The sequence below is a fragment of the Xenopus tropicalis genome, chromosome 3 (assembly GCF_000004195.4).
Source record: "Xenopus tropicalis strain Nigerian chromosome 3, UCB_Xtro_10.0, whole genome shotgun sequence".
Classification (NCBI taxonomy): domain Eukaryota; kingdom Metazoa; phylum Chordata; class Amphibia; order Anura; family Pipidae; genus Xenopus; species Xenopus tropicalis.
In genome coordinates, this window is record NC_030679.2 from 75,074,890 (window position 1) to 75,102,879 (window position 27,990).

The window sequence follows — 27,990 nt, forward strand, 5'->3', positions numbered from 1 at the left end:
GCCTGGGCCTAGGGCAGCAGAAATTTAGGGGTGGCATGCCGCCCAGCCACCCAGCCACACTGGAATTTTGCCTGCATATGGAGCAATGGGGACCGGACACACAGAAACTTTAGCACGTCCTTTCCCCACTGCTACCCATGGGTTAAGTGGCGTGCACGTGGCAAGTGGCACATACCTCCACCTGCCGATTCAGCCCTAAACGTAGATTTTGCTTGGGAGCCTTCAATGGTGCCCGATCAAAATGTTTTAATGTGCCCGATCGATGAGACGACCGATATCCGCAGCCTTTGCAATATTGATCGTCTTGTCGAGCTGCCATACACGCACCGAATATCGTATGAAACGAGGTTTCGTACAATATCATTGGTGCATGTATGGCCAGCTTTAGGCTAGTGCCACACAGGGCTAAAAACCATAGGCCAAGGATCAGCCATTACGCTGGCATCAGCCTGCTAGCTTGCCTACACATGGAAGAATTGTCTCTGCCTGGGTGCAGGCAGATGTGGCAGATTGGCTGTGAAATGCAAATTCTCATGGTTTTTCTTTTGCTGACATATGCTGTGCCTGCTTGTACCTGGGCAGAGACAATGCTTCCGGGTGCAGCCAAGATAGGACGCTGGTGCCAGTGTAGGAGCTGATTCTTGGCCTGTGGAAAAACACAGCCTGTGTGGCACAATTGTCTCTATGTGTACTTTAGCAGAGGCAATTCTCAGTATTGTCTATGGCAGGGTATTTTCTGGCGTTTAGTAGCTGAGACAAGTAGCTGCTAGTAAGTAGCCCAGTGTCTTTACCCTTTATATGCACCAAACTCCAAGTCCCAAATGTGGCAGTTGGCCTTCACAACAAAAGGGTCAAGGAAACATTCTGTCTGGCATTCCAGTAAGGGTTTCAATTCAATTTTCTGACTCTTTTTATGCAGTATTACATTAAAATATCATTCACTTGTATGCTACTATACCCTATTCATATGTAAGGTTATAGCATCATTTCCATTTATTATTATTAAGCAAAGAACTGTTAAGGCAAGGGTATTGCACATTCAAAACGTTTTTCCATTCAGCAGTAAAGTCAATGCTGAAACAATCAATAGAGCTGCAAATATGCACAGAAGCATAAAACAGGCTTTGCATGGGTACTTAGCTGTCTAATTATGCAAAAGAAATTATAAGATAAATGACTTATCAACTAGTTATTGCTCACGTTTAATAAAATACTGCCTGCCTTAGAGGATTTTACTGCCCTTTATATAGATTTTGAGGTGTAAGGGATGGACTAGGTGTAACTAGTGGTTATCACGTGCATTCTATATACTGGATTCTCCATCAATATGCCATTGCACTTTATGGGCTATATAGACAGTAATAACAGAAGATATCTTTCTTTTTATGCTCTTACTCATAAAAAGGGCTCATTTACAAAGCAAGTGCAAATTGCAAAATGAAGACACAAATTGCAGTATTTACCCAGCATTCCAGTAAAACAGCAGGTTCTGCAACTTGTTCAAATGTTTGGTTCTATTGGTTCTAGGTGCTATCTGTATTTTTTAAACAAAAACACAAGAACAAATGGTGGGGTGGATGAAATCTCTGTCACTTCACCCTCACATCCATTTAATCCACAGAGTAAATTTAAAAGTTCGCCTTTTAGACAAGTGACTGAAAGTTCTAGTTATGTTATTAAAGGGGTGGATCACTTTCAGGTTAAATTTTAGTATGTTATAGAATGGCATATTCTTTGCAACCTTTCAATTGGTCTTAATTTTTTATACTTTTTGAATTATTCTGACTCTTTGCAGCTTTCAAACTGGGGGTCACTGACCCCAGCAGCTATAAAACTTGCTTTTTTTTTTACTTATCTTTCTATGTATGGCCTCCTCTATTGATATTCCAGCTTCTCTTTCAAATCATTGCCTGGTTGCTAGGTTAAAGGAATACTGTCATGGGAAAACATATTGTTTTCAAAAGGCATCAGTTAATAAACCTCCTCCAGCAGAATCCTGCATTGAAATCCATTTTTCAAAAACACAAAGAGTTTTGTTATATTTCATTTTGAAATTTCACATGGGACTAGCCATATTCTTCATTTCCCAGGGTGCCATGTGACCTGTACTCTGATAAACTTCAGTCATGCTTTTCTGCTGAGCTGCAAGTTTGAGTGATATCACTCTCCTCCCAGTAGCAAATCAGCTGAGCAATGGGAAGGGAGCAAGATAGCAGCTCCCAGTAAATATCAGAATAACACTCAACAGTAGGAAATCCAAGTCCGGCTTGGGACTCCTCCAGTTACATGGGAGTAGGAGAAACAATAGGTTACCTGAAAGCAGTTCTAATGTGTAGTGCTGGCTTCTTCTGAAAGCTCAGACTCAGGCACAATGCACTGAGATGGCGCCTAAACACCAATATTACAACTAAAAAATAAAATACATTTGTTGGTTCAAAAAAACTGCAAATAAAAACAATGATGGCCAATTGCACAACTCTCCACATTATACTAAAAGTTTGTTTAAAGGTGAACAGCCCCTTTAAAATTACGCCAGTTATTCATCTTCAGTCACTTATCTGACAGGTGAACATTCCCTTTAAAATTATCTGTAAATGAAATTACATTAAATCAGAGCAATTTTTGAAAGGAGCAAAATGATTGGTTTAAAGCCTAATGTCCTTGTTAGTTGCTCATATAGGAAAATTGCTACTTAGCCACTCAGTAGGACAGCAGAGCAGCTATACCTCCCCTATGCCATGGCTATATAACTGATATCACTGGGTCAGCAAGGTACAAGATACAGAAATAATCCTAGAGGGAAATCACAGCTGCAAAAACATGAACATGAAATTTAAAAAAATGGTTCTATAATTTGCCTTTGAAAGACTGCCTTGCAAATCATGCCTCTATTGCAGCAACCACTTATCCTCCACTCCCCCCAGTTTAGGTTTTTTTAGTTACTCCTTAGGTTTTCTGCATTCCCTGCAGGCGAATCTGTTGTTATTTGCAAATGATAGACACAGATTTCCTTTTTGGAAGTCCACAGCTCTGTTCATCATCCCCTTACAACTTTGAACTCTTTTCTGCCACATCCATGGCTAGAATAAAAAGCAGCAGTTTATACTGTACTGTGTGCCGCTTCCTGTTCTATCCATTTTTCCCCACATGGCCAATTTTATCAGGAGCCAGTTTACTTGCCTGTAAGTTTTTGGAGTGAGCGAGAGAAAGTACAAACTAATTGCAGATAGTGTTCAAGCCAGTATCAAACTCAGGACCCCAGCGCCTCTAGGCTGGAATGCTACCCACTAAGCTACCATGTTGGCCACAAAATAGGCAACCTGTTAAGGCTGATAGTTGCTATGGGTTACTAAAACAGATGCAAATTCTGCTCTATTTATAACATTACCCTGCATGAGCTTTAGTGAGGAGACGTACTCACTGTACCTAGAATTGATTGTAGGCTATTTGCCACTTAGCAGCATTATTAGACATTGTCATGATCTACTGCAACAGCAATCTAGTACATAACACCATCAGTGGTTGTATTGTTACAGTCACACAGCATGGACACCACACAAGTGGCTTTTTGGAGTTTTTAACTGCAATCCAGCCAGGATCATTTAGGCTCTGATGTGCTTTGTTTTCAGTCGCATTGTGCCACCTAGTGGATCACATGGATATTTTGTAGATGAACATGTACAGAAAACTATAGCAGAATTTTTGTATAATATAATAAAAAGACCTACTTTTACCTACATATTCTTTTTTTAATAACTTTTCTGTGCATAAAGAGTTAAGGTAGTGTCAGCGACTGAACATGCGCTATTGCCTCTTCACTTGGAGCCAACAGTAGCACTTGAACTTGCTCTGCCCAGGTTCTTCCTGGCAAAATAATGCCAAACCCTGCACCTAGGCTATAAAGAGGGAGGTGGTAACCCCCCCCCCATCTCCAGTGGGAATGCAGAACCCCAGGATTAGGTAAGTGTTTGCTTATGCACAAGCCTTTATTCGGATTTGTTGGATGGAAGTACTAAGAGACGAATGTAGATTTTTTTTCCCTTTGCGAATATACCCCAGGCTTGTGTAAATGCAGTACTGGCTCAGCTTGCAATTTCAGCCTAGCCTAAAGAAATATTTTCTATAAGGCTGATGCCACACATAGCGTATGGTGTATATTTTCGGCAAGCGGAAAAGCTCCTACCTGTGCCTGCACCCGAATGAATGAAATACGCTCAGGTGCAGGCACATGTAGCCAATATCAGCCGAAGATATGAAGTCTCGCGTTTTTTGCCGGATATTGTGCCTGCACCCGAGCGTATTTCATTCATTCGGGTGCAGGCACAGGTAGGAGCGTATGGCGATATATTGCTGAAAATACACGCAATACGCTATGTGTAGCATCAGCCTAAGGGTAAAAAAATTGCAATCCCTCTTTTATAAACCCTAACAAGAAGCCAAAGGCCTAACATCAGTAGGGCCCAAACAAAACACTCAACAGCAACAACCTGCTAGGTTTTCTAATAGCCTGTAAAGAGAGACAACATGAATAAATGCTGTCCAATGTATTATTCTGTACTAATCATAGCTCTGCTGAACAATTGAAGGTTATAGCAGAATAAAGGGTTCATTTACTAATGGGATTATGATGCAAAGCACCTGCTCCCCATATTTGTGTCTGCCTGTGAAGACAAGGTGAATACAAACATGAATACAAACATAAATACAAACCCTGATCTGGGTGCATCTTGGCAGAAAGTTGCAAGGTGTATGGCATAATAATGAGCACAATTTTGTACCAGCCAGCAAACTAATGCTTTTACCTGACCGACCATAAATGATAACTTGTGTCTTTACACTTTAAACACACCATGTAGCACATACTTTTGTCTCCGGTCTGAGCACCTACAGGCAAGCATTCACTTTTTTTCTATGTTCACTTGCCCCAATACTTTTACATTCTGCACGCATCAACTCATTCAAACTCGCCGGCACTTCTTTTCTATAACTATGTGATGGAGCATTCTCCAAAATGTATTTAAGGATGTAAACTCAATGAACACCTCTTACCATATTTACTGTGTGTTTATTGTAAAGTGAAGAACATCAACAAACATCAGATGTTTTCCAGAGAAATTTGTTATTCAGTTTAACATTCATTTTCAATGTCCCTGCCAGGGACATAAGAAGAGTCTGCGATAAGAGAACTCATTCTGGGGTGTTTTAATTACATTATGTTTTTCTGAAACATGTGGAAACTATAGAATTATTATGGTGCTGCAAGGGATGACAGCAGTCAAGAAGAAAGAGGCACTTGTGTAGCACTATAATAAGATGTCTGGAAAACAGAAAATTTTGATGACAAAAAAAAATTATATATTTATGTAGATATAAATGTTATATATGTATGTATCTATGATTATCTGATGTTATTTATAGAGTTGTTTGTGATGAGACAGTAGAAAATGGGATCCATGGAAACCTGGTTATTCAGACATTTGTACAGTTCTAAATTAAATACATGTAAATGCTAAGGATTGATGTTATAACTGAACTCTGTATTTCATTAAAGGCATAGCATTCCTTATTCATAAGTAGGCTTTCATTTTTTATTTGCCCTCTATATTGGAGTCTACAGAGAGAGAGAGATTATTATTACAGCAAACTCCTTTAGAGCATCCTCATAGAGCAGAGAATGTTTAAGAATCCCTGCCATAGTTTAATGTAATGATGTGCTGTGTTTTGGTGGTTTCCTTTTCAAAAGTTCCTAAAGATTTCCCATATGAGTGAGGCCTGATAAAAAAAAAGAAAGCCATGTACAATATATCACCATTGCTTGCTCTTTCTTGGACTTCAGATGCTTTTGGTACAATTTCGGCGCTAAGAATTAGTATTCTGTATGAAAATAAAAGCTACACAGTACAATATAAAACAATATGGATAACAATATATAATCTGCAGAAGAGTAGGACTTCTCTTTGGTCAGTGTGTATCAGATTTTGTTCCTGTTATTTATTAATGTAGCACCTATATAAATAAATAATAGGGGTTTATATATCATTCACATCAGTCCCTACCCGAGAGGCTTACAATCTCTGGTACCAATCACATTCACACACTAAGGTCAATTTAGTCAGAAGCCAATTAATCTGCCTGTATGTTTTTGGAGTGTGGGAGGAAACCACTGTACAAACAGACACAGGGAGAATAGACTCCTTGTAGATATTGCCCTGGGCTGAGATTGGAGCCCAGTAAGGCATGGCAGAAGCGCTACACACAGAGCTAACGTACTGCCCCATCCAGTATAAAGTGGCCATACACAGTCGATAAAAGCTGCAGACTTGGTCATTACATGGCAGCATGTATGGAGCCTACCAAAAGGCCTTCCCAACTGATATCTGGCAGAAAATCTTCCAAATATCAATCAAGCAGGTTTGATTTTCCCATCCAATAAGGACCCAATAAGCATGCTGTAAGTCCCTCTGTTTTATTCTGTAAAGAAGACCTTCTAAATATTACAACTTTCAACCAGTGGTTTAAATTTATTGTCACTGGAAAAGTGGAATGGAAACTGCTACTATCCTATGGCAGATACTGAGTTACCTAATCATGGACATACTCCATGGGTATAACAAAGCAAAATATTTTTTCTCCTTACTTTATTACAGACATACAAACACTGACCATAAAGACCATTTTGTTATTGGGGAGAGAAAGATTCACCTAATCATGGGAGTTCCAGCTTGGGGATGTGCAACATTGTGTATGTCTTGATTTTTTGCCCTGTGATCATACCTCCTTGCAATAACTGCTTTGTTACATAAGGAGCACCAACATGCATATTTATAAATCGCCAGATTACTTTTATTAAGTGATTTGTTGCAATCTTTCAGATTTACATGATTTGCCAGTTTCTGTTGATATTGGAAATTGTTTTTATTGTAGCAATTTGTTGCTGAAATCCCAGTGTTTAACTAGCATTGCTGCAACAGTTATATTTACTAAAGATCAGTAAAATATTGTTGATTTCTTCTCACTTTCTGCCCAGAAGAACTTCTCCATATCCCCCAAAAGGTACAATGGAATTTTGCCAGCTCTGTTCCGGTAAAGTAATTTCAGTGACATTTTGGGCAGTTAAGAATGAAATGATGCTCTTTTTTGAAGTTCTGACTAAAGGTCCCCAAGGAGAGAGATGGATGAAATGGCCACAGCATTTATTCTCCATTTGTACAGGTACATGTACTAGACTGAAATAATTGCTTCTATACAACACTGTTTTTCATTGAATGGGTACAGGTATGGGACCAGTTATCCAGAATGCTCGGGACCTGGGGTTTTCCAGATAAGGGGTCTTTCCTTAATTTGGATCTCCTACCTTAAGTCTACAAAAAAATTATTTAAACAGTAAATTAAACCCAATAGGATTGTTTTTCCTCCTATAAAGCTATATCATATCTTATTTGGGATCACGTACAAGGTACTGTTTTATTATTACAGAGAAAAAGGAAATAATTTTAAAAAATTTAAATTATTTGATTAAAATTAAGTCTATGGCCTTCCCATAATTTGAAACTTTCTGGATAATGGGTTTCCGGACAAGGGGTCCTATACTTCAGCACTAATTTGAATTAGGCTGAGAAAACCAGTTGTTTGCAATTCATTCCCCCAACCAAAACCTAACTCATAAATATTTAAACGTATCAAACAACTTCTCTATCCTTTCAAATACAGTCATGAAGCATTTTTATCATCCCTTACCTGTTCATCCACATACCACTAACCACTTTGCAGTGAGCTCCCACTTGGGGCAAATCTAAGGAATAAATTAGAGACTGAATAGTCAGGAATAGCAACGGCTGGATGAGTTAGGAAAGGCACTGGAATGAAGAATACTCTCTTCAGTTTCCAACGTGCTATTTCTAGGGTAAAATCTAAATGGAAAAAGCCATTATGCATGCCCAGGAGCAATAAGGGTTGTCTGGCAGCCCATCATAACAACCCGTTTATAAGATTCAGACAGTGCTAAGTGTTATGGGTTTGATATAAGATTACAGTAAAAAGGATTATTTAAGACCCATTTGGGCCTGGGCATACCAAGCCTTCCACTGGTATTCTGTCAGGCCAGGGCAGAAAGTATGGGTAGTCAGAAAAGGCAAATAGCTAGGGTGCAATGGTTGAGGGGCTCCAGGACCCTAACCATATACTGTACTTCTTCTGCATCTGTTACATGCATGTGCTCAAATACTACTTGGTCCAGCTTTGTGTCAGGCAAAGCCAATCCCATAAAAAATAAACCTGGAAATCTACTCAGGTTCTAGGTGTAGAACCAAAGGGTAATACAAAGGACTAAATGTCCAGGAACAGTCAGGCTAGGCAGGATTGGAAAAACCTTTGGACCTGGAAATCCACCCTACAACTTCCAGGTTGCCAGTAGGACAAGAAAGGAATTGGCCTAAATAACCATAAAGGACCACTAAGGAGAGACCCAAAGGGAAAAAGTCAGGATAAAATGCAGGAATGAGAGCTAGGTGGCTGAGAGAAAAAAGGTAGGTTGGGAGGAGAAACAATAAACAAAGGGAAAGGAGTGAGAATATACTGGAAAGGCGTTACATATGAAGGACTCTCCCCGTACTGTGCTCCTTAACAATGCTAGTTAGTTGGTAGGATTATTTTAGGGAAAAGCTATTTCTTTCCCAACACACACTTTTTGTTTCACAGATTCTCCTAATTCCCAGATACATATATTCATTCAGTTTCAACTCTTTGTATTTGTGCATGTGTTTATTCATGCATTAGCTTTGCAGAACTTAACAAGCTATTTTGCAACCATTGACAGAATTAAAATGTGAAAAATTTACAAAAATAAGATTTAAAAAAATCATCAATTAAGTCTTTTCTCTAAGACACTACAGTATATTAAGATAAAAATCAGAAGCAACAAATTATCTTTTTACAACCAAATAATTTACATAGCTTTCTACCACAGGTAAAGTTCTACTAGGAACTCTTCAGTAAGGAACAGTTTTTAAAATATATTTAGCAGCATATTAAATAAGATAAAAGCAAGATTATGCAGCTGTGAAGAAAATAAACTTTCGGAACAAATAAGTTAGACAGTAACAAGCACACAGCAAGGCATATCCTCCCAACAGTTAGGGTGTAGCAGTCCGACGGAAAACATGAAGACATAATACACATCACATCTTGCTCTTAATGCTAGAAAGTAGAGCTTTGGTCCAACACCACAGCATTAGGCAGTTGCTGATTTTCAAAGCCACAGGCACACAGTTTGAACTCAATTTCAGGTGTGATGTTGGAAAGAAGAAAAGAACTTCAAGTAAACAGTATGCTATACTTGCTTAAATACAACATTGCTTCACATAATACAGTTGAGCTATGGTTAAATAGCAAACTTCCTGCTTCTAAAGAGGAAGGTTGAGACGCCGAGATTATATTTTCCCCTTCACGGGGTGATTCTGTCCTAAAGGGTAAGCAAGCAGCAGAGTTGTTAACCTTTTGGCAGGTTATTAAACACGGCTTAAATGGGCCTTTATATTTAAAAACTTTCTTTAGATATTTTTCAACAGCTCAAGAATTTCAGAGCATTTTTACTTAGCAAATCCTTTTATTGGCTATGCACAATAGCTAGTGTCTGATGAATGTACCATGGCAAATGTTTTCTTAAAGGAACAGTAACACCAAAATATGGCAGTGTTTTAAAGTAATTAAAATATAACATATTGTTGCCCTACACTGTTAACACTGGTCTGCTTGCTTTAGAAACTGTACTATAGTTTATATAAATACCCTACTGTATAGTCATAGGAGCAGCCATTCAAGCTGGAATGGAGAAAAGGCACAGTAGATAACAGATAAAACACAATTTTATTCTACATGACTTATTTGTTAGCTACTATGTAAACTGTGCCTTTTCTCCTTTTTTCTAGTTTAAATGGCTGCCCCCATGACTATACATTTTCATTTCTTGGTGTTACTGTTCCTTTAAGCTAACTTCTGCAACAGTTTAATCTGAGTGATGGATTTGAATGAACTACACATTAAGGGGCAGATTTATCAAAATGTGAGTTTAAAGCTTAATACATAAAAAGTCACCCACGTTTTATTCATTCCTATGTGGTTTTCGAAAGGTGTTTATAAAATGGTGAGTTCTAACTTTCACCCATTGAATTGATAAATATGCTTCTAAAAATCCCATAGAAATGAATAGAACATGGGTGAGTTTTTATATATTAAGCTCTAAACTCACATGTTGATAAATCTGCCCCTAAGGTTGCAAATACATTTTTTCCCCATTATGCCTTAGCGTTAGGGTGCATTACTTGGCTACTCCGTAGGTATTTGTATAAGTATGTTATGAATAGTAGAGTTTTATAATACTTTGATACTTATAATTGCTTAAATATTTCCAGCTACTTCCTTTAACCAAAATGCCCAAATTAGTTTAAATTGTAAACAGTTACAAATATATGTTGTAAATCATTAAGTCTCCAGGATTTTTGGCTTCCAACTGGTGAAGGAAAGCAATCATCACTGAAAATGAGGTCATAGCTTCAGTAAGTCCAGCGCAACAAGGTGCCGATTCTTGGCCTGAGAATAAATGCAGGCCGGAAATTAGCCCCTACACTCAGAAAAGCTTTTGGCTGTGCCTGTACGCGCAGCCATTGCATCGGCCCGGGTGCAGGCAGACTGAGTGGAATTTAGCCTGAAACTGCTTATGTGAACAGTTTTGTGCCTGCACCAAGGCGGATGCCATGGCTCCCATTGTAGGCACAGCCAAAAGCTTTTCTTTTGGTTGAAGAAATTGATTTTTGGCCAAGAATCCACCCTGTGTGGCACTGGCCTAATTGTCTTGTAATGACACAGGACATGTTATAGGCAACTACTATGGCCTAACAGTCTGAAAGCTGGAGCGACCGGCTATGTGAGGATGATTTCATAAGTGTCTGACAAAAGATACTTTTGTCTGTGGATCGGTTTATTAGATCCACACCTCAATAAATGCAGAGACCATCATAAGAATTATTCTCTATAACCAGGTTAGAAGCATATAACGTAATAAAGCAAGTTTTGCACATCTTCTTCCTGTTCTGAGGAGTTCAGTTCTGGTTATTTTATACTTTCTGCTCCAAAGAGATCAGCTCCACTTCCTTATACTCTGATCTTTTAGCTGCTTTCAAAACTAAACTTAAAAAATCAGCTTCAGTTGCTGGCTACATCTTCACTCGTATCGCCAGTATCCGACATCTGTCCATCCAATGAACCATGAGCCTTCCAAATTCGTACAGTCTGATCACTGCATTACAGACAAAACATAGAACATAATTAACTTTTACTGAAACACAAGACATAAAAGTAACATCAGCAAATATCCTTGAAAATTATTATATCCTTTCCCATTTAACACTGGTATCAATCATTATTTTCACTGGCTCAGCTGGTATAATATCAGCCAAATACAAACCCTGTTTAGCAGGTATTGTCAACATTTAGTCCTTGACATGTGGCAGGTGGAAATCTGATAACACTTCCAGAATTAAAAGTTTCCAGACATAGAAATATGCCTCTTGCAGGGGATACTACAGTTTTACATAGTTTCGCTTTTTTGACATTTTTATTTTCATCTATTTCATCTGAGTTTCACTCAGAACCAACAAAAATATACTGTTATAACAAATTTTTCATTGAAGGCAGCAATGCACAGTATGTTTGTAAACACACAACGTTTGTATAGATTTCTAGCAACCATCCTAAAGTTAAACTGCTTTGTTTATTTTTATGCAATAGCATTACAAATTCCTTACTCTGATGCTGTGAAAATGTGACTCGAATTTGTACAAATTGCATTAATGGGACTATCATGTCCTTTGATTTCTCCAATAGCAAAGAATGTGTCCACATTCCAAAGTTTCAGAATGCCTCCACGACAGCCGCTCAAAAGGACAGGGCAACCAGGCACTAAACCGAGGGCACACACCCAGTCTTTGTGTGCGTTTGGTACTTGCTGAAAAAGAAAAGACATTTTTTTTTCTTTCACAAAACTTTTTAAACCAAAGCAAACAGTTATTATCTGTAAAGTAACAATTGTGATTTAGAGTTGTATCCTATGCTTTGTTAAAACATTTCAGCTAATTCTTTCTTTCCTGTTCTTAGCAAGATTAAAAGGGCATTTTATGGATGCTTTTATAATAGGAATTGTGCTGGCATTTATTGATAATAGGGCTGGGCGATATACCGTTTAATACCGAATACCGGTGTTTTTTTAAAAAACTATATTAATTTTTCAGATACTGCAATACCGGGGTGTCAGGGTACTCACCCGTGCGGCCTGGTCTCGCGCGCCTCCTTGCATGCGCGCGCGTCCTGTTGTCCGCGGGACGTTGCACACGCGCGTCCAGGTGCGCGTGCGTCAAAGCGCACGTACATGTCAAAGCGTGCACGTCCGTTACACGCTGACGGCGCCGGTTCTGCGCATGCGTGGGGGGTATTTAAAGCTATCAAACGCCTCCTCCTGTGCTATGTTGTCTGCGGCCTTGCCTGGGAAACTAAGCCTGCCTGATTTACCTTACGACTTTCTGTTGCCGATCCTTCGCTTGCCTGACTCTGATTTTCAATACTGCAGTAATTATTCTCTAATTTATTAGGAAATGGGGTTAACACCGAATCATGCATGGAAAAAAAAATACCGTCAAATACCGTGACACCGATATAATTTTGAAAAATACCGTGATATAAATTTTTGGTCATACCGCCCAGCTCTAATTGATAAGTGACAATTACAAATCAAATACACATTTTTAATACTACAAGTATGGCATTCCTTATTCTGGCACCAGTTGAAGGCAACGCCATATAAGGGAAGGCCCAAACACGCTGGGCTTGTTGATTGACTGCTTTTATTCTGCTGTACATTGTAAGTAGCCTGCTTTGTGCAGGGGATTTATCCTATTAAATGGTTTTACACTATTTTTGTTTTCCTCTCTATTACTGTATACATTGAGGATTGAGGTTTCACTGCAATCAACATCTGATTTGACCTAATACACGTTCCATCCCTACTATGTCTGGTGAGCATACATATTGGACATATTGAGTGGGAACACACATTTATTCATTTAATTTCAAGCACTATTGGTGTTTGGTTTATATTGTATTTATACGTTTTGCACTAGATTTTTGTTTTTCAATTTTATGCGCTTCCATCAACGTTTTCGTACACATCTCCATGGATTCCATTTTAAGGAAAGAATTCTAATTTGTAAAACGATTTCGTTTTTCCCTGTATCAACAAAACAGTACCTTGTACTTGATCCTAACCAACCCACATGAATCCATATTGGTGGCAAAACAATCCTACCGGGTTTAATTAATATTTAAATTACTTTTAGCAGAGTTAAGTATGGTGAACCCTAAATCCAAAGCACCCTGGATATTAGATACTATACCTGTACTCGATACTTCTGGAACCCAGCTTAAAGGTCATTTAAGGTGAAGACACGCAGACCTACTTAGTAGCAGCTACTTGTCACAGCTACTAAATGCCAGAAACACCCTGCCATAGACAATACTGAGAATTGCCTCTGCTAAACACGAAGAGACAGTTATCAGTAAATAATCAGTATTGTCTATTTCTGTATCAGTGACAAGTGACACACGGGAAGATTAGCCGCCGTGCGACAAATCTTCATTGTCGTGGGCGACTAATCTCCCCGCAATGCCATCCCACCGGCTATAAGGTAAATCGCCGGTGGGATAGCATACGCGGCAGTGTGATTTGCCTAAGTCGCCCAAAGTTTCCTCTCAAGGCAACTTCGGCCAATTGCGGCGCCGCGTATGCTATCCCACCAGTGATTTACATTCTAGCCGGTGGGATGGCACTGCGGGGAGATTAGTTGCCCGCGACAACGAAGTGTGTCACTGCCCTTAGAGGGAGATTTGGAGTAAACAATGTTTTGATATCCTAGATATTCTTGGAACTATGGCTGAATGAATGAAAAATACATTTACCTTTGTATCAGCTGCTGTGCCTACTCAAAAGTAGACACATATTTAGAGGAAAAATACAGCTAGCCTGCTAGTATTTATAATATTTTTCTGCTGAAATAAGCACAAAACACTCAAAAGATATTTAAGTCAAAACACTTGTTCCCAAAACTACATACCTGTAGAAGGTCTTTGCGTGATAAATCCCATTTCTTAATTCCATTGTCTCGGGATCCACTAAACAAGTTATCTCCACTGATGATTAGAGCTTCAATACCATCATAATGAGGCGGTTCAAAACAATATGTGGGACTGACAGAACCCAAAGCCCCTTCTGTAATGTCAAACATCTTTGTGCAAACAATAAAAATATATTAGTATAATAAAAACAGTTACACTGCAGCAGTGAAATAGCCATGGCAGCCAGCATCTTTCATTTAACTGATCAAACTAAGTTGCTGGTTGGTTACTAGGGATTTCTACAATGGTGGAATATAGCAAATATATTAGTTTTAGTCCTACTATGCTATACTATGCCCTACCTGATATTTCAAGCGAGAAAGATCCCAGTTGGGACTGAACCGCCACATTGGCTTTACATAAATACACTGATTTTTTACAAATTTCTAGTGTTGCTGGTCATTTTAAGAAATATGTATATTTTTTACCTTGCTTTTATATAAATAATAAAATATTTCTCTGCCAGCTAAAATACGCTGTGGAAAAACTGCCCCATGTGCCATTAGCCTCAATTAGCTTGTACAGTAAAGGATATATAGGTATACACACACACAGATCCTAAACACATTATACAGTCAGGGGCAAAAAAAAAAAAAAAAGTGGCAGCCAAAATACATTAAAATACAGTGAGGGGCAGAAGAAGTGGCAACCAAAATACATTAAATACAGTAAGAGACAAAGGGTAGCGGCACCCAAAAAAACAGTGAGAAGCAGTGGGAACCTTAGCCCTAAACATATTAAATACAATAAAAGGCAATGACACCCCAGCCCCCCTACACTTCCAAAAAGTTTCTTGAAGGCTGGAAAAGATTTTAGCACCTTTGCCTTGCTAAACATGGTCCCATGTCTCACTTAGTGGTAGACTTGAGAATAGCACCTGTTTGCTATAACGCAACTTGGGTGATATTGACTGTACAAGGAGAAACAATATAGCTTATCTGAAAGCAGTTCTTTTGTACAGCGCTGGCTCTTTCTGAATGGTCAGAATCAGGCACAATGCACTGAGATGGCTGTCTATGCTCCAATATTACAGCAAAAAAAATTAAAAATAAAAAAATGATTGGTTTAAGAATAACATTGTAAATGGCAGAGTGAATTGTTTGCAGTGTAAAAACTGAAATTTAGAAATAAAAATTACAACCTAAAAATCATGACAGAATCCCTTTAAAGGAAAACTATACCACCAAAATGAATATGTAACCAACAGATAATATATATTTTAAGTAAGTGACATATTGATTTCCAAATTGGAATATATATTGGTAAATCTTGCCCTTTTATATAGTTAACCTTGTATCACTATTTTGTGATTGCTCTCTCAGAGATCACCTGACAGGAAGACAGACTTCTGTCAATTAATTGGCTGATGTAACCTAGCAGCTATGTCTGCCCATGGTTTGTTTGTGTGTCCTGTTAATTGTATGAGCCAAGGGACAGCTCTTTACACTTAAAATGGCACTTTTCTATTTAGGATAACCCAATTGTACATTACTGCTAAAAAAGTAGATTTTTGGGATATTTATTTAGATGAAGTAGGGTTTCACATATGCACTTTTATGCAATGCAATTTTATAGAGGCCTTCACTGTTCAGGGGTATAGTTTTGCTTTAATGTTTACGTGCCTTAACAAATCTTATTTTGTACCATTATATTTCTAACATGCGTATATAAAAATTCATATAGCTATTGAATTTAATTGTGACAACACTTCAGTTCTAGAAGTTATATTACCTTAATGTAATGGTCCTTTGAGCCTGAAATAATTAGGTCTTGCCCATTGGCACTCTGATCCACAGTAAGACACATAACGGGCCCAAGATGTCCAGTTAATTTCCCTGTTGATTGAAACCTTTAAAGACACAGTTAAGCTTTTCTGTTACAATGTAAGTAGTATGGCAACTTGAAAGGTAAATATTCTAAAACTTAATAAAAATATAACATTTATAATGAAAGATATTTATCACTGTACAGACAAGAGCATGAAAGCCTCTCACACTAAAGCTTAAATATTAAAAAGAACTAATACCTCCCCCATTGCCTTTATGACATAAGCACATTCAAGTAAATAAACACTGTCTGAGCTGCCAAAAATAAATAAATATATATTTGTTCATTCTTATACAGGTATAGGACCCATTATCCAGAATGCTCGGGACCAAGGGTATTCCGGATAAGGGGTCTTTCCGTAATTTGGATCTCAATACCTTAAGTCTACTAAAAAATCAATAAAACATTAATTAAACCCAATAGGATTGTTTTGCATCCAATACGGATTAATTATATCTTAATTGGAATCAATTACAAGGTACTGTTTTATTTCTACATAGAAAAAGGAAATCAGTTTTAAAATTCTGAATTATTTGATTAAAATGGAGTCTATGGGAGACGGGCATTCCGTAATTCGGAGCTTTCTGATAACGGGTCCGATACCTGTACAATACCACTGGCAGGAAAACAATGCTAGTCTGTTTTTAAAATAAAGGTACCATTTCTACCCAAATGCCACCCCCCCCCCCCTCCTCTTTGGCTTGTAGAGTTATTCAACAACAGGCACACTGGCAGATGCTTTATAGCAGGCCTAAATTGGCAATATAGATATTCTAGCAGCTGTAAGCTGCCACAGAACTGTAGTTTTAGTATGTCGTCTACATATTTCAGTCTGTGGGACATATAGGTCATTATTGTTAAGAGAGCGTGTTAAGCAAGAACTTAGAAACATATGACTTCATTCCACACAGGGGTTGGATAGGAAAGAGAGGCTGCAAACAGATAGATAGTATTCCCTTTTTTTTACCTTATAGGGCCTCTCGAGTTTTCTTGAAAACTTTTCACCACTCATCTATGTAGAAGCCACTCGGATGAGTGGTGAAACATTTTCAAGAAAACTCAGAAAAGTCCAGTTTTTTTACACTTAATTTTACTAGATACTGTATATCATGACCTGGATGAATGAGAATCTATATAGACATACATCTAGTATAAATAAATCTAAAAGCAACTAGACTTGTTAAGTAATCATTGAAGACGTTTCACTACTAATCCGAGCAGCTTCTTCAGTTCAAATGACATATATACTCTTCCACTAATCCAATCACAATGGCACTTTGTAACTCTTCAGAAAGGTGACATCTTTGAACACCAACAAGAAAAGGATACTTACTAAATGTCCAGTTTTATGTTAAGTACATGCATATGATTAAAATTAGTAATAAGTAGCCTACATATACATGGAAGTAGCTGCATCTGAATATAGATGTTAAATCATTTGCACTTAAATAAATACCTTTTAAGGTCCCACATTCTCACAGAATTTCCAGCTGCTGCATATAAGAAAGTGCCTGTTGGGTTTAGTGCAATTTGATTGATTTGATTTTCACCCGGTGGAATGGTTACGGTCCTGCTTTGACTTCCAGCACAAGAATCCCAAGTCATGACTTGCCCAGATGACCTAAAGCATAAGTACATATAATAAACATATTAATATATATAATATAATAAACAAATAAAAAAAATGAGTACCAATTGAACATAAGTATTATCACCTCATCTTGAAATATTAAGTATGTCAGCTTTAAGTAAATGGTGGCAAGCTTAAAATGTCATATTTGTATATCAAGTGTGAATGTTAGTTAAAGTAAGTCCTTTATTACAATATCTAACAAGTTAAGAATACAAGAACCATACCATATAGTTAAAAGAGAGTAAAAAGTATTAAAAGGATTGTCGAAATAAAAATGCAGAAGAAGTAAAAGCACACTTATGCATTGCTTATTAGAACTATTCTCTTCCAATTCCCTCCCAAACTATACTGCAAAGAAAAAACTTTGTCTGGCTCCATATCACAGGCAAGAAATGCAGAAATTGGCAGCCTTTGTCACATTTTCAATCTTAGGTACATTAGAGTAGTTCCAGAAGTGACAATACAAAACATCTAAAAAGGGACCTGTCACCCATTTAAAAAGTCCTTTGCAAATTAAGCATGAAACCCAAATTCTATTTTTTTCCATACTTATTTTAAATATATTTAAAAATCTGAGCGGTCAATCATATATTTCCTGCCCCACCTCTATGTCTCAGACATAAAGGTGGAGCAGGCAATTACTTTTACTTTCCATTCAGCACTTCCTAGATGTCATTGCATTTATGTATGCTGTATATGGGCATAGGCATAGGCATCAGATGCCAGACTGTGGAGCATAAGCAAGATTTTGGGATGATACAGCTTGTCTTAATAAGTGTTTACAAAATGGCAGCTGCCTGCTTGGTGTGATTGTTACTTACAAGACTGAGCACAAGACGAACATAATTTATGTAGAGTAAGTAAAGTTTATTTTGCTCAACTAAAGTGATAAGAAAGGTTTTGTAAATATTGTGACAGGTCCACTTTAACCCTTTAAGTGCCACAGGACGTAGAATCTACGTCCTGCTGCACTTCCAGGTTTGGGATCGGAGGAGCAGCTTTTCAACGAGTGGCCCCTGGGGCGCGATCGCCCAGGGGCCCCATAGCAAAAGCCTGGCACGTGCATTCTATGTGCCAGGCTTTCCCTGCTCTCCCTTCCTCCACTCCACCTCTGCTCTCACCCCCCCTTTCTGCACTGCCCACTCACGATCGTCTGCAGCTGCCTCTCCTGTGTCTCCTCTCCCTTACACACACATACATTTTTGGGGGGGTTGGGGGTTTTCACACATTCACAGCACTTACAGCACTCACACTTACTTGCACACACAAAACACATTTTACCTAGTGTACACACATACTTACACACTTATGTAATATTTTTTTTTTTTATCGCATAGTTTTTATTCTTGCCTGAAAAAAATGTTTTATTGCCATTGCGGATAGCGTATTCGCTAACCGCACTGCGCAATACCTTTTGTGTATTATTTTGGTGTTTTTACTATATTTTCTGTGATTTTGGTGCATTTTTAACCATTTTATTGCATTTTTAACCATTATATTGCATTTTCAGTTGTGCATCATTGTTGTTCGCTTGACTTTGTCTGTAAAACTTATTTGCCCAACCAAAATACTCAAACTGTTATTCTGACCGCAGATATTACTAGGAAAAAAAAACCCATTGATTTTATTTTTAGCAATTTTATTGCATTTCACATTGTTCTTTGTTACTTGTCTTTGCACATGGACATCTTGTCTGCTGTATTTCACTTTGGCTTCCTCTGTACCCAACATAGTTTGATATATCTATGCATATTGGGCACCAAACTGTTCAGTAGACCCCTGGCGTTCATACTTAGAGTGTTTTATGTTGGTACATCACTAAATGTGGGGTACATAATGGGGCAACATGCAAGCTTTGTGACGATTTTCAGAAATGTCACAAAAACCGTTCTGTTTAGCATAGCTTTGTAGTTTGGTAGTTTGCAGTAGAAAGATGTATTTACCCATTTTTGTTTTGTCAGAATGTGTACTTTCGGAAAATGTATAGTTTTCTAGGGTCTCCGTACTGTTAGGGGGTCTTATGGCACATAATGCACATACCGGTAGCTTATATTGCAGCGTATACACTTTGTATGCACTAACTTTCTTTTGGGGTCTCTAAATGCCATATACATTGGTGATCCTATGCACAATGGGCATCAAACTGTTCAGTGGACCCTTGGCTTTCATTTTTAAAACCTAAACTTAACCCTTCCCCTAGTAAAAGCCCCTAAATTGAGAGAGCACAGAATGTTTACAAAACGTCTGGCACTGAGCGGAACCGAAATGTCAAATTCTGCTGGCACTTAAAGGGTTAATTCCTGCAAATAATTTGGTGGAGATGGAAGTGTCCTGGCAGCTTATTCTAACCAAATGCTCCATTTGCAGGTTCATGTTTACAATGGGACTAAACAACTTCAAGGTACATTTCTTGTTCTTCACCTGCCATGGCTGTTGAATGGTGAAGACAAAGCTTGGACTTTAGACTATCAAACCATTCATCCTCATAATAATTTCTATAACATTTTCAATGTCAAAAGTGTTTTACAGACACACATCCATCATAAGTCAGAACTGTGAGGAAAGAAATTAAACAAGCATGGCTTCAAGCAATGCACCTAATAAAGCAGAGGTGAAAGCTACAGTGGCCACCTGCTCTTGCTTTCTGTCAAATTCTGTGTTTTTAAAATGAATTAGCTTATGTCTTCACATTCTTGATGCTGCTCTTTACTAGCCCATGAACATATTTCTTAAGGCATGAAACAAACTGTCAGATGCAATACTGCATCTGGCATCTCAAAAGCAATTTCACCTTTTTTAACTCAAGCTACCTAAAGGTGTAAATAAATGTTCACTTTATCATTAATGTACAGCGTCTTCATGGAACAGAAAAATGAAAGCATAAACATGACTGTGCATGTGTTACTGAGACTGAAATTTGCAGTTCTTATAACTAATTCCTAATAATAATGTAACACTACTTACGTAAGTGTTCGAATACATTTAGCAGAGTCTCTGATGTCCCACACCTTAATGTAAGATGTGGAAACAGTAAACACTAGGCTTGTGTAGTTACAATACTTTACAGACACAACATTATTGGGGTGGCCTCCAAGGGACATAATTTCTTGCCCAGTAACAAGATTCCATACTTTACAAGTACGATCTACAACAGAGAGTGTGAAACAAAAAAAAAAAAACAACATTAAGAGTTCTTATAAATTTAACAATCATGAGTATATATATATATATATGCACCATACTAAATGTTTTGTCACAAAATCTTAAGTCTAGTGTTTGAAAACATCACAACGTGGTTATATAAAGACATGACATTATAAGCAAAGTCATAATTATTTCTTACTATTTCAAGTAGGGATGCACCAAAACCACTATTTTTGGGCATTTTATTAAGGACATTTAGGAGCTGATTTACTAATCCGCGAATCCGAATGGGAAAAAATCGGATTGGAAACGAACATTTTGCGACTTTTTCGTATTTTTTTCGTCACAGTTGCGACTTTTTCGTGAATTGTCGCGACTTTTTCGTAGCCGTTACGACTTGCGCGAATTGTCGCGACTTTTTCATAGCCATTACGACTTTCGTGAATACCGATCATTATGAAAAAAACGCATTCGGACGCTTTTCGGACGTTCGTGGATTAGTAAATGTGCCACTTAGTCTTCATTATGGTCTTGGGTGTAGCAGTTCCAACTAAAAATCTTGCTTCTGTGTTACCCTGCGACTTTCCCTAAAATATAGACCTCAGGTCTGATCACTGGATGGTCCAGATATATTTTAGGACTAAAACCCTGTCAGGCAATTAAGCTTATTATTGTCTAGGAGGCCATAGTTGCTGCATCTACCTGTAATTTGGCCTGAAGGCAAGCAGATCATGGTAACCAAACAAATCAAACCCATTTTACAATGCATGTGCAAACTTTTAGACTGTAAGCTCTTTTGGACAGGGCCCTCTTTAACTATTGTATTGGTTCTAATTTGTTTGTACATCTGGAGTTGGAGGAATGGATGAAATATAATCAGAAAAACAATATATGGCAAGCTACTTTAGTTAATATACACAGAAATCAATATTTTAGATTATATGCTTTATTGAGCAGGGCCCTCTTTCCCTCATTTATCAGTCAATATTAGTTACTACTAATATTACTACTCAGCAACTGCAGAATATGTTGCCTTTTTTATAGCTATTAATAATAACAAAATATTTAAGCGCTGTCTAATAAATATAGTAAGGAATATTCTGTTTTAGGCTTCATTCCCAAAAAAAACATGTTTCCCTTCCATTTACAGGAAAAGTAAACCCTCAGTACTTATTTAAGATCGTAAAAAAAATCCTTTTTTTCTGTTTTCAAGATATTTGCAGCTTTTACACCACTAAAAATTTTTTTTTAAAAAAAATCACTTGCTGGTCATTTTGGCCACCTGTCTACAGTCAGCAATAAATTAAATCCAACAAAAGAAATCTGTGATGTTGCTCTGCTGAGAACTGATCAGGAAAACACCAGAAAGCTCTTCCAACTTAAGCAGAGCAACATCACAACAATCATTTCCTGATGGAAAAAAATGCATTTGGCCAGAAAGAGTAAGGTATATAAGGAAAATTAAAAGTGACAACATAAATAAAATATAAACACAGTGGCGATAGCATGCAACACTGATATGTCTGACCTTTGGAACCAGTGAATAATAGATCATCAGTAGCGTCCACACACAGCACAGCCTTGTTGTGCCCTTCAGCTATATGAATGCATTGTAGAAGTGATGTCTTACTGCTTTTAGCTGCAGGAAATGGGTTAATAACGCCCCTAGATATAAGGACAAACATAAAAGTCGTAAATTGACACATTAAAAAACGTATACTTGTAAGCCTTATTTGTCTATATAAGTAACACAACAGTGAAACTACTCCAATGTTCCCCAACCAGTGGCTCCTGAGCAACATGTGGCTCACCGATCCCTTGGATGTTGCTCCCAGTGGCCTCAAAGCAGGAGCTCATTTTTGAATTTCTGGCTTGGAGGCAAGTTTTGGTTGCATAAAAACCAAGTAAACTGCAAAACAGAACCTTCTGTAGGCTGCCAGTCCACATAGGGGCTATTAAGTGGCCAATTATAGCTCTTATTGGCACCCCCAGGAACATCTTTCATGCTTGTGTTGCTCTCCAACACTTTTCCATTTAAATGTGGCTCCCTGGTATAAAAGGTTGGGGATCCCTACTCCATACCACTGAGTGGAGTACTGCTGAAACTGAATTAACAGCATTAACTTTGTGGCTGCTCCCCAAACTGTGCAATCACCAATATTCCTTAAAAATACATTCAAAGAAAATCAATCATATGCATGTTACTGTAAATTAAATCATGCATGAAATGTGTGTAAGCGGGCAAAACTAAACAGTGACAGGTAGTGTAGCAAGAAGGTAAATGTGACACTTTTATGAGACAAAGTGCCCTATTTTGTGTCAAAAGCATTGCATACATTGTAGTTTCTAAGTTTCACTTTTACATAGAAAGCAGTACAGCATATTACCCCAGTATTTCACAAGAAGTATCTCCATGCATATTTTGAAATGTAAATTGCATTAATATGAATTTAAAAAATAAACATGCAAAACAGAGTACAAGCTGCCAAAAAAAGAAAATATGAAACTGAATGGTTAAATTGCTTTGATTTTGAAACAAAAAATGCAAATAAAAAAAAAATGTAGCTTTAAAAGGTGTTTATGCCATTTCTCCTCACAAAGAATGGATTAAATGACAAAAGCAGTTATAAACACAAGTAAGCATGCAGGTAAAAAAAAGCATTACTTGCGATGGGAACAAGTTCTACAAAGAAGAATTCTGTACCTGTGTACCTCGGACATAGAGGAATCACTTTCATCAGACCTATAAAGAACAGTAGTCAAGTGCAAGAGGAAAGAACATAGAGATCAGCAGGGTACAGTTTCTTTACTTAAAACTCATCAGTATACAGATGGAGCAAACTTTGTTCTGACATCACCACATTTATTTTAGTGAAGAAATGTGTGACAACTGTTTAACTGGAATGATTTGATGAGACATGATGAGCAATCTGAGCCAAATGTCACCCTACATAAAGTATGCTCCATCTGTAGGCCAGGCACCTTCAACCCATTCAGTGGGCTGAACTACAACTCTTGCATTTTAAGCTAACCAGTGGAGGTCAAACACAAATGTAGAGCAACAGATCAGCTTTCTGTGGATTAGGGGGCACAGAAACAATTAAAGATAAAGTAATATGTTCATAGTTTTGAACTGGCTTAGTGACCTATAGAAACCAAGCGCTGGCATGTCTGTGTGTGTGGGAGGGGGGGATGATTTATTAGCATTTGGATTTTTGTGGTTTTATATATATTTTTTAAACCACGACTAAACTCATTTCCATGAATGGCAGTCATTTACTAAAAAATTTTAAAAAGCACAAACAAATAGAACCCATGGAAAAAACAGAAAACCGCTCCTTTCTGGACTTGACATGCGAAAAAACAAAACTTTTTAGTTTTGTCGCACAAAAGTTTGCATCAAAAAAACCCAAAAACCTCTAAAACCATAAAGCAAAGAAAGATCTTCCAATTGTAAAAGTGGTACGTGCCGTCAAATTCTACATAGTCTCAACAGGTTTTTTAGCAGGCGTATTTTTGCACTCAGTTTTGTCGCATAATAAATTGCAACAAATTCCTGCTTTTTTTTCCGAGACAAAAAACCCAAACCGAAAAAAACAAGCATTAGTAAATACCCCCTTGGTATCATTAACTTGTCATTAACATCAAATTAAATGTTATGTGTTACTGCAACTGGTAAAACTGTGCGTTTTGATCTGCATATGGTGAAATGTTTTGAAAGAGTGCATCACAGAGGTTACTAGGTATTAGTGACACCAGCCTCCATTAACTAAGAGCAGGGCTCCCTATGTTAGTGATTTTACAGAGAATGATATGTTTTTAGTACAGATTTAAATTGAGGTCTTGGTGACAGAATAACACATCTTTCAAATGAACAGTCACTTAATGTTCTGACCAATAAAAACAATGGGCAAGGTATCAAATCATGATAATGTGATTAGTAGCACAGCATTATATAATATTATAAACCGCAGCATTCCCTGAAGTCTTTATTTTTTTATTTTCCCCAAATATGTTAAAATACTGGTTAAATCAAAAGTCAGTAAAGGGCATATTTATTAAAGGGAGAATGTAAAAAAGATATCACTTTCTGCAAAATATGCCAACTGGTGTAAGAGATACCCTGCTGTAGCATTCATACTATATATAAGCCATACACATGTAACTAGTGATGAGTGAATTTTTTTTTACCAGTCATGGATTCACATTAAAAATTTGTGGTTGTGTCAAAAAGTAACGAGGTACCCGCAAATGTTTTGCCACAAATTCGCTCATCACTACATGTAATAGACCCAAAAAGAGAGTTTGGTGTTTGAGCTGTTGCTGTACATGTCCCAACATAAAGTACATTTTATCATCTTGCTAAAAGATGTAGTTCTGCACAAGCTGAAGTGTTGAACATTATTGAGCACTGGCATTTTCAAAGAGAGAGAAAAAAGCACTTTGAACATATCTGAATATTCCAATAGGATATTTCAAATAATTCCAACCACAGACAGGCTTTAATGCATCTTTAAACCTCAGTAGACTCTAAACAACACTTTGCTGAGGTACCAATATTCTGTTACACGGAAATACATTCTAGAAGTTATCTCTTATCAAGGCTTCAGTCAATATAATGGTAAACTGCCTTCATTATTAATACTTAACATTAATTAAGTGTATAGGACTAAGGTCAGTCATGGTAGCAGACACATATAGTGCAAAACAGTCTAATCCCTTGTGAATGGCTTAATTTTTCTAGTTCAAATATTCCTTGTGTATGCCTCATAGGTAAAACCGAGAAGTGCTCTGCACATCGATATTTTCTCTAAGTGAAAAATCCAATGTAATGAGCAATAAAGCTGGTTCGGGTAAGAAATGGGTTTATAGCCTTATAGTGCACAGCAAGCACAGAACAAATCAATTATTCACAGTTTCAAAGAAAGCCATGACAGATATATAGGAAATATATTTATTTCTGAAAATATAAGTAAGAGAAGGGGAGTAAATTTGTTAAAATGTAGTATTAGTAATAGCTAAATTTTGAAAATCTAAAATGAATAAATTAGCAATGGCTGAAATGATCTAATTCTGAATTAGTATGAGTTAATTAGACATACATGCTCACTTTTAGAACAGTACAGAAACATTGTATAAGAAAGCAAACTAAGAAAATCCATTAGAACACATCACAAATACAGTCTTCCTTCTTTCTCCTTTCTATCAGTCAATATGACCCAATATGACCCATAAAATATCTGTCCTTCCCTATGAAAGATAGGGTGATCCAGTAAGAGAGTGCCAGTAAGGAGGTGGATAAATGGACTTTAGCAGCATGCCTCAGGCTGATAAGAAACTAAACTAATTGAAATATGTGAAAAAAGCATGCCAACTTGAGTGGGCTCTTTTATGCAATAAATAAACGAATTCTTTTAAATGCATACTAAAAAGTAATTTCATACTTAAATGGGTACATGCTGGTTACAGTGTTGTGTTAGCTATTTAAGTAGGTTTTTTAAATGTAGGAAGAAAAAAAGATATTTATTTGTGTGTTTCAATTCAATGGCAATATTCTTTAACGCTTTATTTACCAGTATGTCTTTCAAACTGACACGAGGGCACCCATTCTGATTAGAAGTTTAAATATATGTAAAGGATTTTTTACTGTGAGAGCTGTGAAGTTCTGAAATTCCCTCCCTGAATCAGTCGTGCTGGCTGATACATTAGATAGCTTCAAGAAGGGGTTGGATGGCCTTTTAGCAAATGAGGGAATACAAGGTTATGGGAGATAGCTCTTAGTACAAGTTGATCCAGGGACTGGTCAGATTGCCATCTTGGAGACAGGAAGGAATTTTTCCCCCTCTGCAGCAAATTAGAGGCAACAGATGGGGTTTTTGCCTTAAGGTGTGTCTTTTTTTCAAGCTAACTTACTATGTTACACGAGACACTGTGGAAAACAGAGGGGTAGATACAACATAATGGTTAGATGGCTAAGACTTCATGAGAATATTTAAAAAGATAGCCACATGATTTGAGAAATTTGAGGCACGTCAACCCTGCAACAAAAACTTAAAGCAGCCTTTAGAAGGGCCTACCTACCTCCTCCTTTTGGCTTTAAGGAAACCAAGCCCACAGTTGGGAAACCTATGCTCAATCAAAACTAACTTATTCATGATCAGGTATTAAAGCCTATGGATCGATTGACACTATTATGGGCTTATTTGTAGGTACCTTCAAACAGAAAACTCTCAATTCATTGCAAGTTTAGTTTACTGATACTGAACATTCTTTTCATGACTAATTTTTAGCCTGTTTCTGACACTTAATCACCAGCAACTATGTGGACATAGTGACTATACCTTTAATTGTATGGTTGTTTACTAAGGCATTTTTGTTTATTTCTGAAGAGTACTCCTATAACTGACATTTTACAAACAAAAAACAATTTTGCAAAACAAAAAAAAAAAAATTGATCCTATTTTGTTAAAGATGTAACAACACATTCACAGGCAAATGCCAGGTACATCAGCTAGTAGACAGTTGTGAACATGAAGTCTGAGAAGCATTCAATAAAATGCATAAATAAGGACAAGGGTACAAACAATATCCAGGTTTGTAGATGTCCCAGTGAGAACCATGGGTTAGAAAGTGGAATTTACTGAAATACCTTCCATATACTGCATCAAGACTGGAAGGAGCTTTCATGTAAGCCTAGTTTGAGCTGCCTGAAATTGCCAGCTCCACCGCTCACACCTTGTACCACTTAAATCTGAAAGACGTGAGCTACACTGTGTAATTTGGAGGCAGGAGGCATGACAGCTGTTTAACTCTACAGCCAGGCCTTTGAATATAAAATGCCAAAAATGTTCCTTATAGATTAACTATACTTATTAAAACATACAATGCAAAACAAACAAACAACCCAAACAAATAGGGGTTTCATTATTATGTAATAATTATTTAAAATGCAACATTAGTCTGTAAAACTTAGATACAACAACAGAGGTTGGAAAGACTAAATCCAACAGATTATCAAACTAAATTAATACAAAATAGTTTCATATAAGGCACTTACTAGTAATATATTTAACAAGTAGATAGTCAATCATTTGCCCATGCATCTAACAACCCTATGGGGCTTAAAGCTATTAATATATTTAACAAAAAATACTTAGTTCCAGTAA

The 27,990-nt window shown here is 37.3% G+C and overlaps 1 protein-coding gene across 8 annotated transcripts in view; it reads right to left on the reverse strand.

Moving 5' to 3' along the window:
• Positions 1–5,045: 5,045 nt before the first annotated feature.
• kif21a (kinesin family member 21A) overlaps positions 5,046–27,990 on the reverse strand; it is a 106,020-nt gene continuing 83,075 nt past the window's right edge. For 4 of the 8 annotated variants that reach the window (XM_012958728.3, XM_012958729.3, XM_031897750.1 and 1 more), the window contains 8 exons: positions 23,529–23,567; positions 22,353–22,489; positions 20,645–20,825; positions 17,504–17,668; positions 15,952–16,069; positions 14,160–14,330; positions 11,802–12,001; positions 8,742–11,293 (listed from right to left, as the gene is read on the reverse strand). In XM_012958728.3, the coding sequence (XP_012814182.1) occupies positions 11,200–11,293; positions 11,802–12,001; positions 14,160–14,330; positions 15,952–16,069; positions 17,504–17,668; positions 20,645–20,825; positions 22,353–22,489; positions 23,529–23,567 (1,105 nt within the window). In that variant the 3' untranslated portion in view covers positions 8,742–11,199. 8 annotated transcript variants of the gene reach the window in all.